At 36.3% G+C, this 14,008-nt stretch overlaps 1 protein-coding gene across 1 annotated transcript; it reads right to left on the bottom strand.

The window, feature by feature from the left end:
• Positions 1-53: 53 nt before the first annotated feature.
• ZNF215 (zinc finger protein 215) lies at positions 54-13,567 on the bottom strand. Its single transcript, XM_006885447.1, has 5 exons — positions 13,168-13,567; positions 12,209-12,294; positions 10,120-10,252; positions 9,747-9,842; positions 54-916 (listed from the first exon to the last, which is right to left on the bottom strand). The coding sequence occupies exons 1-5, from the start codon at positions 13,565-13,567 to the stop codon at positions 54-56; spliced, it is 1,578 nt and encodes a 525-aa protein (XP_006885509.1).
• Positions 13,568-14,008: the final 441 nt, after the last annotated feature.

The raw sequence follows: 14,008 nt of genomic DNA on the forward strand, positions 1-14,008 counted from the left end.
TGAGTTCTGTATGCTGGAGGCTATTTGCATTTATTTCTTTTTTCTTGAGAAAATCAAGTATGAAGTTTCTGATGTTTAACAAGGGTTGAATTCCTGTTGAAGGTTTTATGACATTTCTTACATTTAAATGGTTTCTCTCCTGTATGAATCATTTGATGTCTAATAAGGGAGGAGCTCCGGTTGAAAGATTTTCCACAATCAACACATTTATAGAGATTATCTCTGGAATGCAACACTGAATTTTTATTCTCATCTTCATGTTTAGTAAAGGTGTTTCCACATCTATTACTTTCACAGATATTTGCTTCAGCATGAATTTTCTGATGTTTACTAAGGTTTGTACGCCGGTTGAAGAATTTTCCACATTTTAAACATTTATATGGTTTTTCTCCTGTGTGAATTATATGATGTCGAATAAGAGATGAACTCCGGCTAAAGGCTTTCCCACATTGATAGCACTCATAAGAATTCACTGTGGTTTGAGTTTCTAGGTGTTTATTAATAGCTGTACTCTGGTTCAAGGTTTTCTTACATTTGTTATATCCTGAATGTTGCTTAGCTACTGTGTATAAATTAAATTGGAAGTTGGCTTTCAATGTGTCACATTTTGGGGACTCCCTTCTGATAGGAACTTCCTTTTGTAAATCACAAATTGAGTTAACAGAATTAACAGTAAAGCCTCTCTCATATCCACCATATTTAGAGTCTTCCTCCGTAGTGTGGATTTCTTTATGGATTGGAGTTTCTTGTGGCAAATAAAGGTCCCTATTTCCTTGATTCCCAGAGATCCAACCATCATCTTTCCAGCCATCTAATGAAGAGGGATTACTTGTCATAAACACTTCATGAGATGATTCTTCTCCAGAAATCCTCTGCTTTGGAAAGGAAACATTTTCTTCTGAAATAGTCTCCCTGTCTAAAAAGAAATAAAAATTCCATGAGCTAGAAAAAGTGAAAGTGCTCAATTTGGACAGGGAGGCTAAGTCATTTATGGGCATACACAGGCATCAATCTTAACAACAGAGTGAAAAAAGGCAACCTACAGAAGAATGAGTTATGATTAAAATATAATAAGGCCTTTGTCATTGTTGTTTACCAGAGTCAGAACTGACCCATAGTGACCTTCCAGAGGGTTTTCAGAGGTAGTTAATCTCATAGGAGCAGACTGCCCAGCCTTCTCTTGTCGAGCTGCTGGTAGCCTTGAACTGTGTGCCTTCAGAATTGCAGTAGCGCAGTTTCTTGCCACTAGGCCACGGGAGCTCATAAAATATAAAAATATATCAAAACAACTATGAGATATCATCTCACCCCAGTCAGAATAGCAAAATTTAACAGAACAGCAAGCAACAAATGCTGGCGAGGTTGTGGAGAAACTGGAAACCTTATTCACTGTTAGTGGGAATGTAAAATGGTGAACCACTGTGGAAGGTGGTATGGTGGTTTCTCAAAAAGTTGAAAATAGAGATACCATTTGACCCAGCAATTCCACTACTGGGAATATATCCCAAAGAGACCATAACCGACATCCAAGCAGATATATGCACACCCATGTTTATTGCAGCTCTCTTCGCAATAGCAAGGAGTTGGAAACAACCCAGGTGCCCATCAACAAACGAATGGATAGAGAAGCTGTGGTATATTCACACAATGGAATACTATGCTGCATTGAAAAACAAGGAACTCATTCAATATTATTCAAAATGGGTGAGCCTGGAGGACATTATGCTGAGTGAAATATCTCAGTCGCAAAAGGACAAATATTGCATGGTGCCACTGCTGTAAAATGGGACTGATATCAGGGTGGGGGTAAGACTGAGAAAAACTGGATAAATTGTGCATACTGCACTGCAACAGATGAGGGACTGAATAATTTAAAAGCGATGTATGATAGGGTATTATGGTTATCACAAGAGTCCACAATTAAGGTTGCATAGTGGAATGTACTTGGGGTGGTGGGAGGGGTGCGGGGGGATTGTGTACCAGGGAGGGAGTCTTTCTTTTACTTTTGAAAGACAGGAGCGACCTGGGGGGCGGGGGGAGAGGGCTGGGCAGGTAGAGAAGTGCAGCAATGAATGAATGGAAATCCAAATTCTCTGTAAATGTTCATTATAATTATTTTTAAAAAAGAGCCATTTAGAAATACTTAACAGAGGACACTGGGTTTTGGTAAGTCACCAATGATAATACCAATTTAACCATATATTTTTGAAACATGTCTATATTCTAAGGAATCATTGTAACCAGTTAAAAGGAAACTTGAAATCATAGTGCCTTTATTCTCCATCCATATGTAATTATTTATATATATAAAAAGGCAGAAAAAAATTTAAAATATGGCAGCAGAGGAATCATCTTTGTTCTGAATTGAATAGTCTCCCTCCTTCAGGATATTTTTCCTATATATTTTTCTAGTGGCACTCAGGCCTGGTTTTAATTGGTTTTGGTCGAACATTCTTCTAAGTGGTATAGCACTGGTCTGACCATTTGCTGTGCGGAGATAACTCAAGGTTGCTGTGATACTCCCCACTGTGACACTGATGTGCCAAATGTTATAATGGTTACCCATGGTGGACAGTGTGTGGTGGAGCTCCCTGGTTAAAACAAGGTTGGAAGCAAGAGTGGCATCCACTTCTGAAATAGCTTGCCTCCAGAAACTATAAACATGGAGAAATGATAAAAGTTATACAAATATTCAGGTCTTATGTTCATAGGGTTGCTATGAGTCATCTACAACTTGACGGCACCTAACAACAATAACTTCTATGACTAAAAGTTTTACTTATTCTGATTAGGATTGGGTTCTTTTTCACCTTGTTTTCAGCTTCTCCACATCCCTCCAGAAATTTTTAAACATTTTACGGACTTGACATTTTCCTTTTCTTCTATTCAGGTGTGATCGGTAATTTTGTTCTCTATCAGTGGCCCTGTAACAAGCTCAGCTTTGCATTCTCAGATGTATTTTTCTTTTGTTTTCTCCAGTCTTGAGAAAATCACCATGACTACCCTAACTCTCATCCAACACCATAAATGAGATATTGAAATTATCACTTTTAATGGAATTTCTTTAAATGTCTTAAATTTTGTCTAATGAGTGTTCTAATATTTATACTAGAATTCATGAAGCGGTTGAGTAAACATTGTTCTTTTCTCTCATATCTGTGTTTAAATATCTTATTAAAATGAGCTTAAAATCAAAGTAAACTCTAAAAAAAGTAAACTTCAATTTTTAAGTACCTATAAATTAAGCCTAACTTTGTCTACTTTCTAGCAGAAACTATTATTTGTCTTTATAATACCAAAGCTGAAGTTAGACTACTAATTCAGAAAGAATCTTCTGTAGAGAGAAGGGAACATACATGCCCGTACTTTAAGAGACTACCCAAATGATCCAGATGCAGAACTAATGATAGTAAGTTATTCTTGTTGTTAAATGTTATTGAGTACAAAACATAGTGACCCTATAAACAACAGATCTGAATGCTGTCCTATCCTGTGCCAATCTCAAAATCTCTGACACTTTAGCCCCCTTGCTACAGTTACTGTGTCAATCCACCTGGTTGAAGATATTCCTCTTCTCTGCCTGGTATCTCTTTCAAGGAATAGCTTCTGCTAGCAACATTCCCAAAGTTTGCAAGACAAAGCCTCACCATTCTTGATTCTAAGGAGCTGCACCTTCTCCAAGATACATCTGTTTGTTCTTCTGGTAGTCCATGGGCTATTCAGCACTCTTCTCTAACAACATAGTTTTTAAAAAGTTAAGTTACTTGACAGTGTAAAAGTAAGCGTGGATGGAGAAGATTAAGCTATATTTTGGAAATATTGTTTTTAACTACTTAAAATCTAAAGGTTTTAAACAGTAAGTACAGGTAAGTCACTGGAGTTTGTCAGAGAGGCTAGAGAAAGGAAGAAACAGCCTGACAAGGGCTGATTGCCAGAAACAAAGTCAGCAGAAACCTAGGATTGAGGTTATAAACAAAGGTGTGAAGTGTTTATTCTTGTATTGATTAGTTCCAAGGGGGGGGGAACCTTAATATAAATAGTAAGATAAGATATAGTCTGTGGGTTTACCCTCCAGCAGGTTTTCAGAGGCAGTAAATCGCATGGGAGGATATTGTCTTTCCTGTTCTTGTGGTACAGCTGTTGGGTTTGAACCTTATGCTTTTGGGATTGCAGTGCTGGTTCTTAACCATTAGGCCACCAGAGCCTCCTACCCTTTCTTAAGACTCCCCAAATTTTCTCCCATTATTGGGAGTAAACTTGAGAATCATGATCTCATCTAAAAATAGGTCTAGATTAGAAAATGCACCTCACATTTGGTTCTCTTCTAAGGACATATGAATTAAAGAAACAAGTAGTTTGCTTCCATATACTCAATATCTATGGTAAGGCAGAGACTTGAAAACTAAGATTGCCCAGTCTTGAAAGAGGAAGATGGAAGTCATATAGCAGTAACTGGTTCACTGCAGTTGTGAAATTCAGATGGGCACATGTCATTAGCTCTTTGAGGAGTTGCATCTATCCTCTCTGGGACAGTTTATCTGTGGGTCTTAATCCTGTCCTCTGAGTTGTCCTACATTTTAATAAAAAATGGCTTCATTTATTCAGCCTCCTTCCTGCTTGTCTGAAGACTTCTTTTTCTCTAGTTAGAAAGCCAAAAAGAAGAACATGCTCAGCATTTCTCAAGCAGAAAAAAAACTGAAGGACAAACTGTGGGCAAAATCTTGAACGTGGCAGGCAATACAAAATTAAGCTGGAAGGAATACACAGAATCATGGAACCAAAAATAACTGGTTGACCTTGAAACATTTCAGAAAGTAATGTCTGATTAAAACCCAATGGTAATGAAGGAAAAAGTTTAAACTACACTGAAGGCACTGCAAAAATTCAGGTTTTAGGAAATGGTGAGATGTTTTAGTGAACAGAAGCAGCCCCAGACATGCTCAATAGTCTACAGCATGACATCTCGAAGACAGCCCCCTGGCCAAGTAACTGGAAGAAGTTTGTATTTGTTACCATTCCAAAAACGGACCCAAAAGAATCTGGAAATCATTCAACAGTATCATTAATATTAAATGAAGGTAAAATCCCACTGAAGATTAGAAAAAAAATGCTTAGAATAGTACATTAACAGCTGCCAGAAATTAAAGTTGGATTCACAAGAGGCCATCACACAGGGATATCACTGCTGAGGTCAGATGGATCTTGGTTGAAAGCAGAGAATACCAGAAAGATGTTTATTTGTTTTGTTGATTATGCAAAAGCATTTGATTGTGTGGACCATGACAAATTATTGCTAACATTGAGAGGAATGGGAATTCCAGAACACTTAATTATGCTCATGCAAAAAGTTGTCTTAGGAAAACAAGGGAACACTGCATGGCTTAAAATCAGGAGAGGTGATGCATCAGGACTGTATCCTTTCTCCATACCTACTCAGTCTTTTTTAAATTGTTATTTTAACAAAAGTTTACAGAAAAGTTGGATTTTCATTCATTTACTTTTGCATATTTTTACTCCCGATCCCCATCCAGTTAACATTTTTAAAAAAATCATTCTTTGTTGCATAATACCCTTTCAATCTTATGCTTAGCAAATCCTTTGAGAAGCTGGACTATGTGAAGAAGTAAGTAGCATCAAGATTGGAGTAAGACTCATCAACAGCCTGCATTATGCAGACGACAAAACCTTGCTTGCAGAAAATAAACATTTGAAGCACTTGCTGCAGACTATCAAAGACTGCAACTGTCAAAATCGAATACACTTCAACATCAAGAAAATAACACAACACTGGATCACTAGGCAATGTCGTAACAGAAGGAGAAAGTTTGAAGTTGTCAACGATTTAGTTTTATTTGGATCCACAATCAACACAATCAATGGTAGTAGAAATAGTAAAAAAAAATCAAAAGACATGCTGTTTTGGGAAAATCTGTTGTCAAAAACCTCTCTAAAGTGTCAATGATCAATGATATAAGTTTAAAGACCAAGGTGTGCCTCATCCAAACCATGGCATTTTCAATTGCTTCCTATACTTCTGAAAGTTGGACAGTGGAGAAAAGAAGAACTGATGTCTTTGAATTGTGGTGTTGGAGAAGAGTACTGAATATTCTATGATTGCCAAAGAAGAAACAAGTCTGTCTTGGATGAAGTGCAACCATGGTGCTCCCTGAAGGCAAGGATTTCTAAACCTCCTTTCACATATTTTGAGCTTGTTGTAAGAAGGGGCCAATCCTTTGAAAAAGATATCAAACTGAGAAAGGTAGGCGGTCAAAGTAAGAGAGGAAGACTCTCAACATCACAAATTGACATCAGTGACTGTAATAATATATTCCAGCATATCAGATATGGTAAGGATGTTGCCAAATAGGGCAAAGATCAGTTCTATTGTTCATAATAGAGTCACTATGAGTAGTAGTCGATGTCATGACATCTAACCATAATGACCACCTTCACTTCAAGCTTTATTCCTTTAAAATCACTGTGGGATTCCTATTTTTCATTTAAAATCTACTCCATTAAGTAAAAGTCATTCCAGTAAAGCTCAAGAGTTTTCACTACCTCAGTAGTCATAATTCACGAGGTGAATATATTAGGAATATTAGGACCTTTAATATTCTTACACTCTGGATTCTAGCAAGTAAATCTAAGAGGCAAAATAAATGTAAGATTATTACTAAGCTGAGGGAATTTAGAAGAATCTTTTTGACATGTTGTTTTGTGTACTGTTGCGTCATAACTGACTCAATAACTGACCCTCCAGTGAGATTTTAGAGGAAGTAAATCATATAGGAGACTGCCCATCTTTCTGCAGAATAGCTGGTGGATTCAAATCACATGCTTTTATGTTGACAGCTTAACTCCTTACCTCTAAGCCACCAGAGCACTCTCCTTTGACAAAGATTATAGCAGTCAAAATTTTATGGGACTTTGCGCAAAATTTTAAGGCACATTACAGCTGGGACTGACAAAGGTGCAGATCATACTATCCATTTTATTCCTGCTTATCTTTTTCATTTTTGTACAATGTTAACAGCTATACTAGTTTCACAACAGTATAGATGGGGGAAGCAAAAATGCTTAAGGAGAAATTCCTAGGATATAGGAAATTCCTTTGGCCCATCCTGGAACCTCTTTATAATCTCTTACGTGCTTGAGCCCATTGTTACAGTCACTGTGTGATTCTATCTTGTTGGCAGTCTTCTTCTCTTTCTCTGACCCTCCATCTTTGCTAACATAATATCCTTTTCCAAGGACAGGCCCTATTGTCATGGCTGTTCTATAACCTCAACAAAAACTCTTTTCTTTTTAATTTTAATGGATTTTTTTTAACTCCACATTTTTTATGAGTTCTGTGACACCTCAAATCTTTCTAAAGATTTAAGAAAAGGTGTTAAGTGCGTATCCTTGAGAGTTTGACCCTGAGACCACATTTTACTGACCACATACAGGCTTAGAAATTTGCTCAGACTCTATTTCTTACTTTGAGAACTTTTTACTGTCAAAGATTATTGTTGAGTAGTTTCATTTCAAACACACCACGTTCTGGCTCTAAAACTAGACATTACTTCTTTATTCATCTCATATTTCCTCCTAGTCTGTAAAAACTAATTGTCTCTTTGGGTCCTTTCCAGCTTCAATCCTCTACCGGTTCCCAAAGCAAATGCCACATATCTTTTAATTTATTTTTAATGGTCACAGGGCACCATGAGGGAGCACTTGTCCCTAGGGAGTTGTGCTACTAATCCAAGGTCATGCCTTTCAGAGTTTGAATCTACCAGTGGCTCCTCAGAAGACAGACAAGCAGTCTCTTTCTATGTGATTTATAGCCTATGAAACCCAGGTAGCTATGAGGTGGTTTGGTTTTGACTCAATAGCAATGAGTTTTAGTATTTAGTTTATAGGGTAGAGTGAATCAGAATTAATTTATTTATTGGGTTAGCGTGCTTTTGGATTATGGCAGTATAACACTTCCAGGCTTCAGTGTTTCAGTTACCTAAAGCTACATAAGAAATCATTCTACAACTTAACATTTCTCACAATTACACGTTAAGAATTTAAGTAGGGAACACAGGACTGGTTTATTTCTCCTCCACAGTAACAGTGGTCCCAAGTGGGATGGGCTGAATCCTCTGTAAAGTAGCTGGAGCAGTTTGCTTAGTTTCTTATGTCTGAAGATTTTTTTTTTTTTTTTTACTGGGATCATTTGTCTGGTTTCAGCCTGTAAGATCCAAGAAAGACTTACTCTGACATCTTAATGATCTTCCATTTGGCACCTTTCATTCCATGCAGCTAAGGAGGCTTCTCAAAAGCAGGGTGATGTCAAGACAGTAACTACTAGTCCTATTAAAGGATGGGCCTGGAACTGACAGAGTGCACTTATGCTGCATCTCGCTGCTTCAATAGTCACAAAGCCAATCCAGATTCAAGGAATGGGGGTAAAAAATTAAAATACTGATAGGGTGAAAAAACCCTCTGTGGCTATTTTTAATCTATTATAATTAACTGTTTGAAAAGAACTGCATGGTTCATAAGGAAGACTGGTTTGTGTTAGGATTGTATTCTTTCACTGTATCTATTTAATCTGTATGCTGAGCAAAATAATCCAAGCTAAACTGTAAGATGATGATGACGACTATGGCATCAGGATTAGAGGAAGATTCCTAACAACCTGCAATTTGTAGGTGACACAACTTTGTTTGCAGAAAACAAAAAAGCAGCTCACTCTTTTACATACTGCATATTAAACATAACTATAATCTTGGGCACATGGCTCAAATTCACCAGCTGCTCCATGAAAGAAAGATGGGCAATCTCCTCCTGTGTAAATTATTGCCTCTGTAAACCCACTAGAGGGTCAGCTATGTTGGTTCCAACTTGATGGTACATACCAACAACAGTATAATCTTGTTGTTGTTGCTATGTGCCGTCGAGTCACCTGCAACTCATATTTTATATTCTCACAAATAAAATATTATTAAGAATAAAGAGAATACGATGAGGGTATAGGTTTACACAAAAATTAAAGAGGTCTGGATGGATTGACAGCAATGGGCTGAAGTGTGTCAGAGTTGATGATGACACAGGATAGGACAAGGTTCAGATCTGTGATTCAAAGGGTCACTATGAGTCATACTTAACTTGATGGCACCTAACAATAATAATAACATAATAAAAGAACAAATTCTTAGGAAAATATAGAAATCATGCTAGTATAAAATAGAGCTTTTGTTTCCATTGAAAGGAACATCATTCCTTTTTAGATTGGTTGATGTTTGTTTATATATCACTTAGAAAGTACTAGGCACTACATTATCAACTCTTAAGTTTCACAATAACACAATGATTAACTCCATTTTATAGAGGAGGGCAGTGGCAGAAAGTTTATCCTGGTCACATAACTTTAAGTGTCTGTGCTTTTATGACACATCCTAATAAGGAAAAATTGGAAGCAGAAGTGGCATCCAATTCCTAAATAACATGCCTTCAGAAACTTTATGAATTTTGATAATGTCGATAGTTGTAAAGGGGCTTCAGGCCTTTTGTTCATAGGGTCACTATGAGTCGTGCTCAACTCGAAGGCAATTAACAACAACAAGGGCATTGATAACTTTTATCTTTAAATTAAAGTTGTTTTGTTGTCATGGCACTCAATCATAACTCTAAGGTCTTCATTAACTGGCTGGACCATACATTGTCTATTAATCCAATTACAGAAAATTCTTGTCTCATACCTGCCTGATTCTTACCCAAATCAGTCCTTCCTGGGGTTTCTTCCTCCATTATCTGTTGTTTTTTCTCACTTTCAAAATTGGGAATCTTAACTGGTTTGGAATGCAGATGCCCTGTTCATGAGGGAAAAAATAAAATGTGACAGGGAAAAACAACTCTATCCTAACTCAGTGGTCTAAGAGTTCCTGAAAGGGGAGGTCATAAAAATACCACTGTTGTGTTTCTGAAAAAACTTTTAATCAGATGCAGCAGCAAAATTTGTTCTTTTGCTCAAAGGGATTAGAAAACCTAACTCAAAGACAAATGCACTTAACCGCTTCAGCAATGCTAGAACTGTTACTAGGCAAAGAGACTACCATTGAGTAGATCAGGTAAATTCATACAAGCCACCTTTACGCAACGAATTCAGGTTGTTGTAGTTCTCCAGCATCACATCTCTGTACAGGTTTTTTACAGCTGAATCCAGTTGTCCCCATTCTTCCTCATTGAATTCCACAATCACATCTTTGAATGTCACTGGTTCCTAAAACATTAAATTCTTTATTTATCAGAGATTATTCAAAAAAATATTACAGGAGAAAGGACTGATTTAGGAAGAACAGGTGATAAATGGAGAAAAACAATTGAAGTTGTTAAGGATTTCATTTGACTTGAATACATTATCAATGCTTATGGAAATAAGAGGCAAGAATCAAATATATTGGGCAAATCTGCTGCAAAATACCTCTTTCAGATTTAAAAGCAAAGATGTCAGAACCAAGTTGTGGTATTTTTAATCCGTTCATGTACATGTGAAAGCTGGCAATCAAAGCACCAAAGAAGAATGAATGCCTTTGAATTAGTGTTGGTGTAAAATATTGAGTATACTTTGGACCACCAAAAAAATAAAGGATATCTTCTCTTGGAAAAAGAACAACCAGAATACTCCTTTGAAGTGAGGACGGTGGGACTCTGTCTCACTTATTATGGACATGTTATCAGGAAGGGTCAATCTCTGAAGAAAGACATCATGCCAGGGAAAGCAGAGGGTCGGGGGGAAAGAGAACAACTCTTAAGGAGTTAAGAGTGACACAGTGGTAGTAAATAGCATAATTGTGATGGTGGAGTGATTTGTTCTATTATAAATAGGGCTGCTAACAGGCAGAACTGATGTAAAAGCATCTAACAACAGTGCAAGTGGTCAGAATATATGAGAAACAATATCATTTGGGGTTTTATGTGATGACAGTTATGTTGTAATAATCAACTTGGTACAATTATATTCTGTGAGAGCTGCAAAAAAAGGTGTGCCGTCCATAAGCTAAATTAGTTTACACTTTGGCAGAGGAGAAAAGATAGTTGAAATAATTGAACATAAGATTACACTAGATTCTATTTAAGAGGAACTTGGAATTAGAAGAATTTAAACAAAGGGAAATTTATAGTAAAATCTGGGCACTGCTGGGCACAGCATTTTCTCTGAGAAATGTAGTTTGTTGTTTCCTTTTCATTTGTCTTACAAGCCAATGTCACCTTTTCAGAGAGCTGTGCCTGATCATCTAGTTTCACTTGTTACTAGTCTACCACATGATCTTCCATTCTTTGTAATTTATTCTTAGCTGAAATTTTATTTGCTTACGCTTATCTATCTACTTCTATTGGAATATAATCTCTATAAATGCAGAATTTTCTCTTGTTTTCCATTATTTTCTCAATCTCTTCAAAACATGACTGACATATAAGGTCCTGCATAAATACTTCCAACTAAACATAATCCTTCCTGTTTCATAAAAGCCTTGTTTTCAGGGCCTTGTTCTACTTTCTCAAGCATCTACGACCTTTTCTTTCTAGGGTCCTACCATCACACTGAAATATACACATTCCTTCTTTCTCTCCCATCTTTGTGAATGTATTTATTGTCTACATTAGTTTTGTATATTTTCTCAGCTTCTTTCTTCTCAATGCACTACAATCTGGCTTCTACCACATGACACACTTAGTAACTGCTCCATTAAGATAAACAAACATTACTCAAGTTGTATTTTTTCAGGACCATATAAAGCCTTTCTCTTTGAAGTCTTCTTGCTATTTAGCCTCTGACTATATGTTTCTGGTTTTTCTTTACTTTTTTTATTCTTATTTTCAGAATCCTTTGAGATTTCTTCTACATTTGCCCTTTAAGTGATATTGCCCAGGATTTTGCTGTTGGCCTCCTTCACATTTTTATTTCAAGCATTCAATATTTTTGTACAGCTTCAATTACTTTCTGTTCTTTTTGAAGGAGTAGATGCATGGGGAATACACAACATTAAAAGAAAATGTTTTTCAAAGAATGTAAAACCAATCTATAATTCTCTAGCATCATTTTGTGCTCCAGTGTCCTGTGAATAACAATCTCATGTGCTCTGATGGAACTACATTTAGCAAGGACCAAAAAAAGCCAAAACAAGTCTTAAAGGACTACCACCAATTTTCAGTAAAGAGTAGGATCCTAATTTACCTGGAACTTGTCGGTTAGTGAGCCAGCTTCCATATCCTCCTTCTTGAAATTGTCCCTTTGTAGGACAGAATCCTTATAGGATACATCTTGAAGAAAATGAAGTAAACATTAGGGACACAAATTTTTTTCCTGAAGCTACTTTTAATGATTAAAGTGGTATGAACATGGTTATTGAAAAAAAAAAAAACATGTCATAGAATTACTGTGTTATTTTACTCCATAAAATAATTACTATTTGTTACTATCCATCAAATTTGTTACTATTCTTCATTTATGCAAGCAGGAATATGTGCATTTACATCAAATCTAATGCCACTCACATTATTAAATCTAGTCAATAATTACTGAAGATTCAAATTCTTCTGTTGTTCCAATGTTCTCTCATTCTCTATTACTGGATTTATTATAACAGTCTCCCAACAGGTTTTCCTAGTTAAAGAACCCTCAGATCCATCTTCTAAACCAGAGGCCATTAAATTTTTCTTCAAAAGTCTAGATAGTGAATATTTTAGGTTTAGCGGCCATTCAGTTTCTATGATAACTACTGAAGTGCAATTGTATCATGAAAACTGTCATAGGTAAAACATGAATGAATGGGTATGACTATGTTTCAATAAAACTTTATTTACAAAAATATTTGTTTCATATTCTTTAGTTTGCTGACTCCTGCTTTATACCAATGCCAATTATCTTTAAATGCCATTAGATCATTCTATACCCCACACCTGTCCTCTCCCCATGAAATCCCTCCACTTGAATTGCCTGTTAAGTCAAGTTCATTCTTCTTGATATGGTAATATAAAGCTCATAATAATCTGGATCATAACACTCTCTAAGGGCTTCATTACTTTCTAATTTTTTGAGAGATCAGATACACAGGAAAATGAAATAAAGAAAACAATAACTTTTCTTCATATAGAAAAGCCAATTAATCTAATTCCAATTTTATATAATCTTACCTTCATATTTAAGCATTTCAATCACATCCTCTATGAGGGTCACCACCTCTTTGCTGTTCTTTGGATGTTGTAATTTCACCCAAATTCTAACCTCTTCAGGGAGGATTGTGAGAAATTGCTCTAGCACCAGTAACTCTAGGATCTGATTCTTGGTATGAATCTCTGGTCGAAGCCACTGAAGGCAGAGCTCCCAGAGCTGGTTTAGTGATTCATGAGGCCCAGCCCTTTCCACATATTGGAACTGTCTGAACTTCTGACGAGAGGCCTCAGAATCACAGAACTCCATTACTGGTATGGTTTCTTTCTGCCAAGACACACCTGCTTGTAGAACTTCACTTTGTTCACTCACAGTCAGATTTTGGGGTTTTAAGATGGCCATCAACTTTTTCAAAGGCTGCATCTGCATAGAAAGAACAACCAATGTAATTCAAATTCGTCTTTCCAGAGGATTCCAATTCTTCTCAAACATGGGCTAAATGACTGTGTACTATATGCAGTGCAATTTGAGCAAAATTGTATCTTGGTAAGCAGAAAAGTTCCAGAAGCTTCATTTACAAAGTCAATATTTAGGTATCTGAAGAGTGTGAAAAAACATATATGACCTAAAAATAAAGAACATGTATTAGTTTGAGACTGAGAAATAAAAAAAGTACAAACAGTATTAAAGAAATACATATGATGGATTCTCCTTCCCTTCTTGTTTTCTTTCTTTACATGAAGAAATATTCTTTTCCTTTCCTCAAACTTCTAGCAGAAAGAGAAATAGAAGAAAGGAAAGAGAAACAGATATACCCTTAAAAGTGACAAAAGAAATAGACTTTTGCTTAAAAAAATCCTTGTC

This window comes from Elephantulus edwardii, unplaced genomic scaffold (assembly GCF_000299155.1).
Source record: "Elephantulus edwardii isolate Elephantulus edwardi_28Jun2011 unplaced genomic scaffold, EleEdw1.0 scaffold00044, whole genome shotgun sequence".
Lineage (NCBI taxonomy): Eukaryota > Metazoa > Chordata > Mammalia > Macroscelidea > Macroscelididae > Elephantulus > Elephantulus edwardii.

Excerpts from the sequence above, each read along its gene's own strand:
- ZNF215 (XM_006885447.1), bottom strand. The coding sequence starts at position 13,567 with ATGCAGCCTTTGAAAAAGTTGATGGCCATCTTAAAACCCCAAAATCTG. Across the intron at positions 9,843-10,119 it reads CCTGAATTCGTTGCGTAAAG|GGCATCTGCATTCCAAACCA; the intron begins GTGGCTTGTATG and ends CCTCATGAACAG. Across the intron at positions 917-9,746 it reads CCCAGGAAGGACTGATTTGG|ACAGGGAGACTATTTCAGAA; the intron begins GTAAGAATCAGG and ends ATTTCTTTTTAG.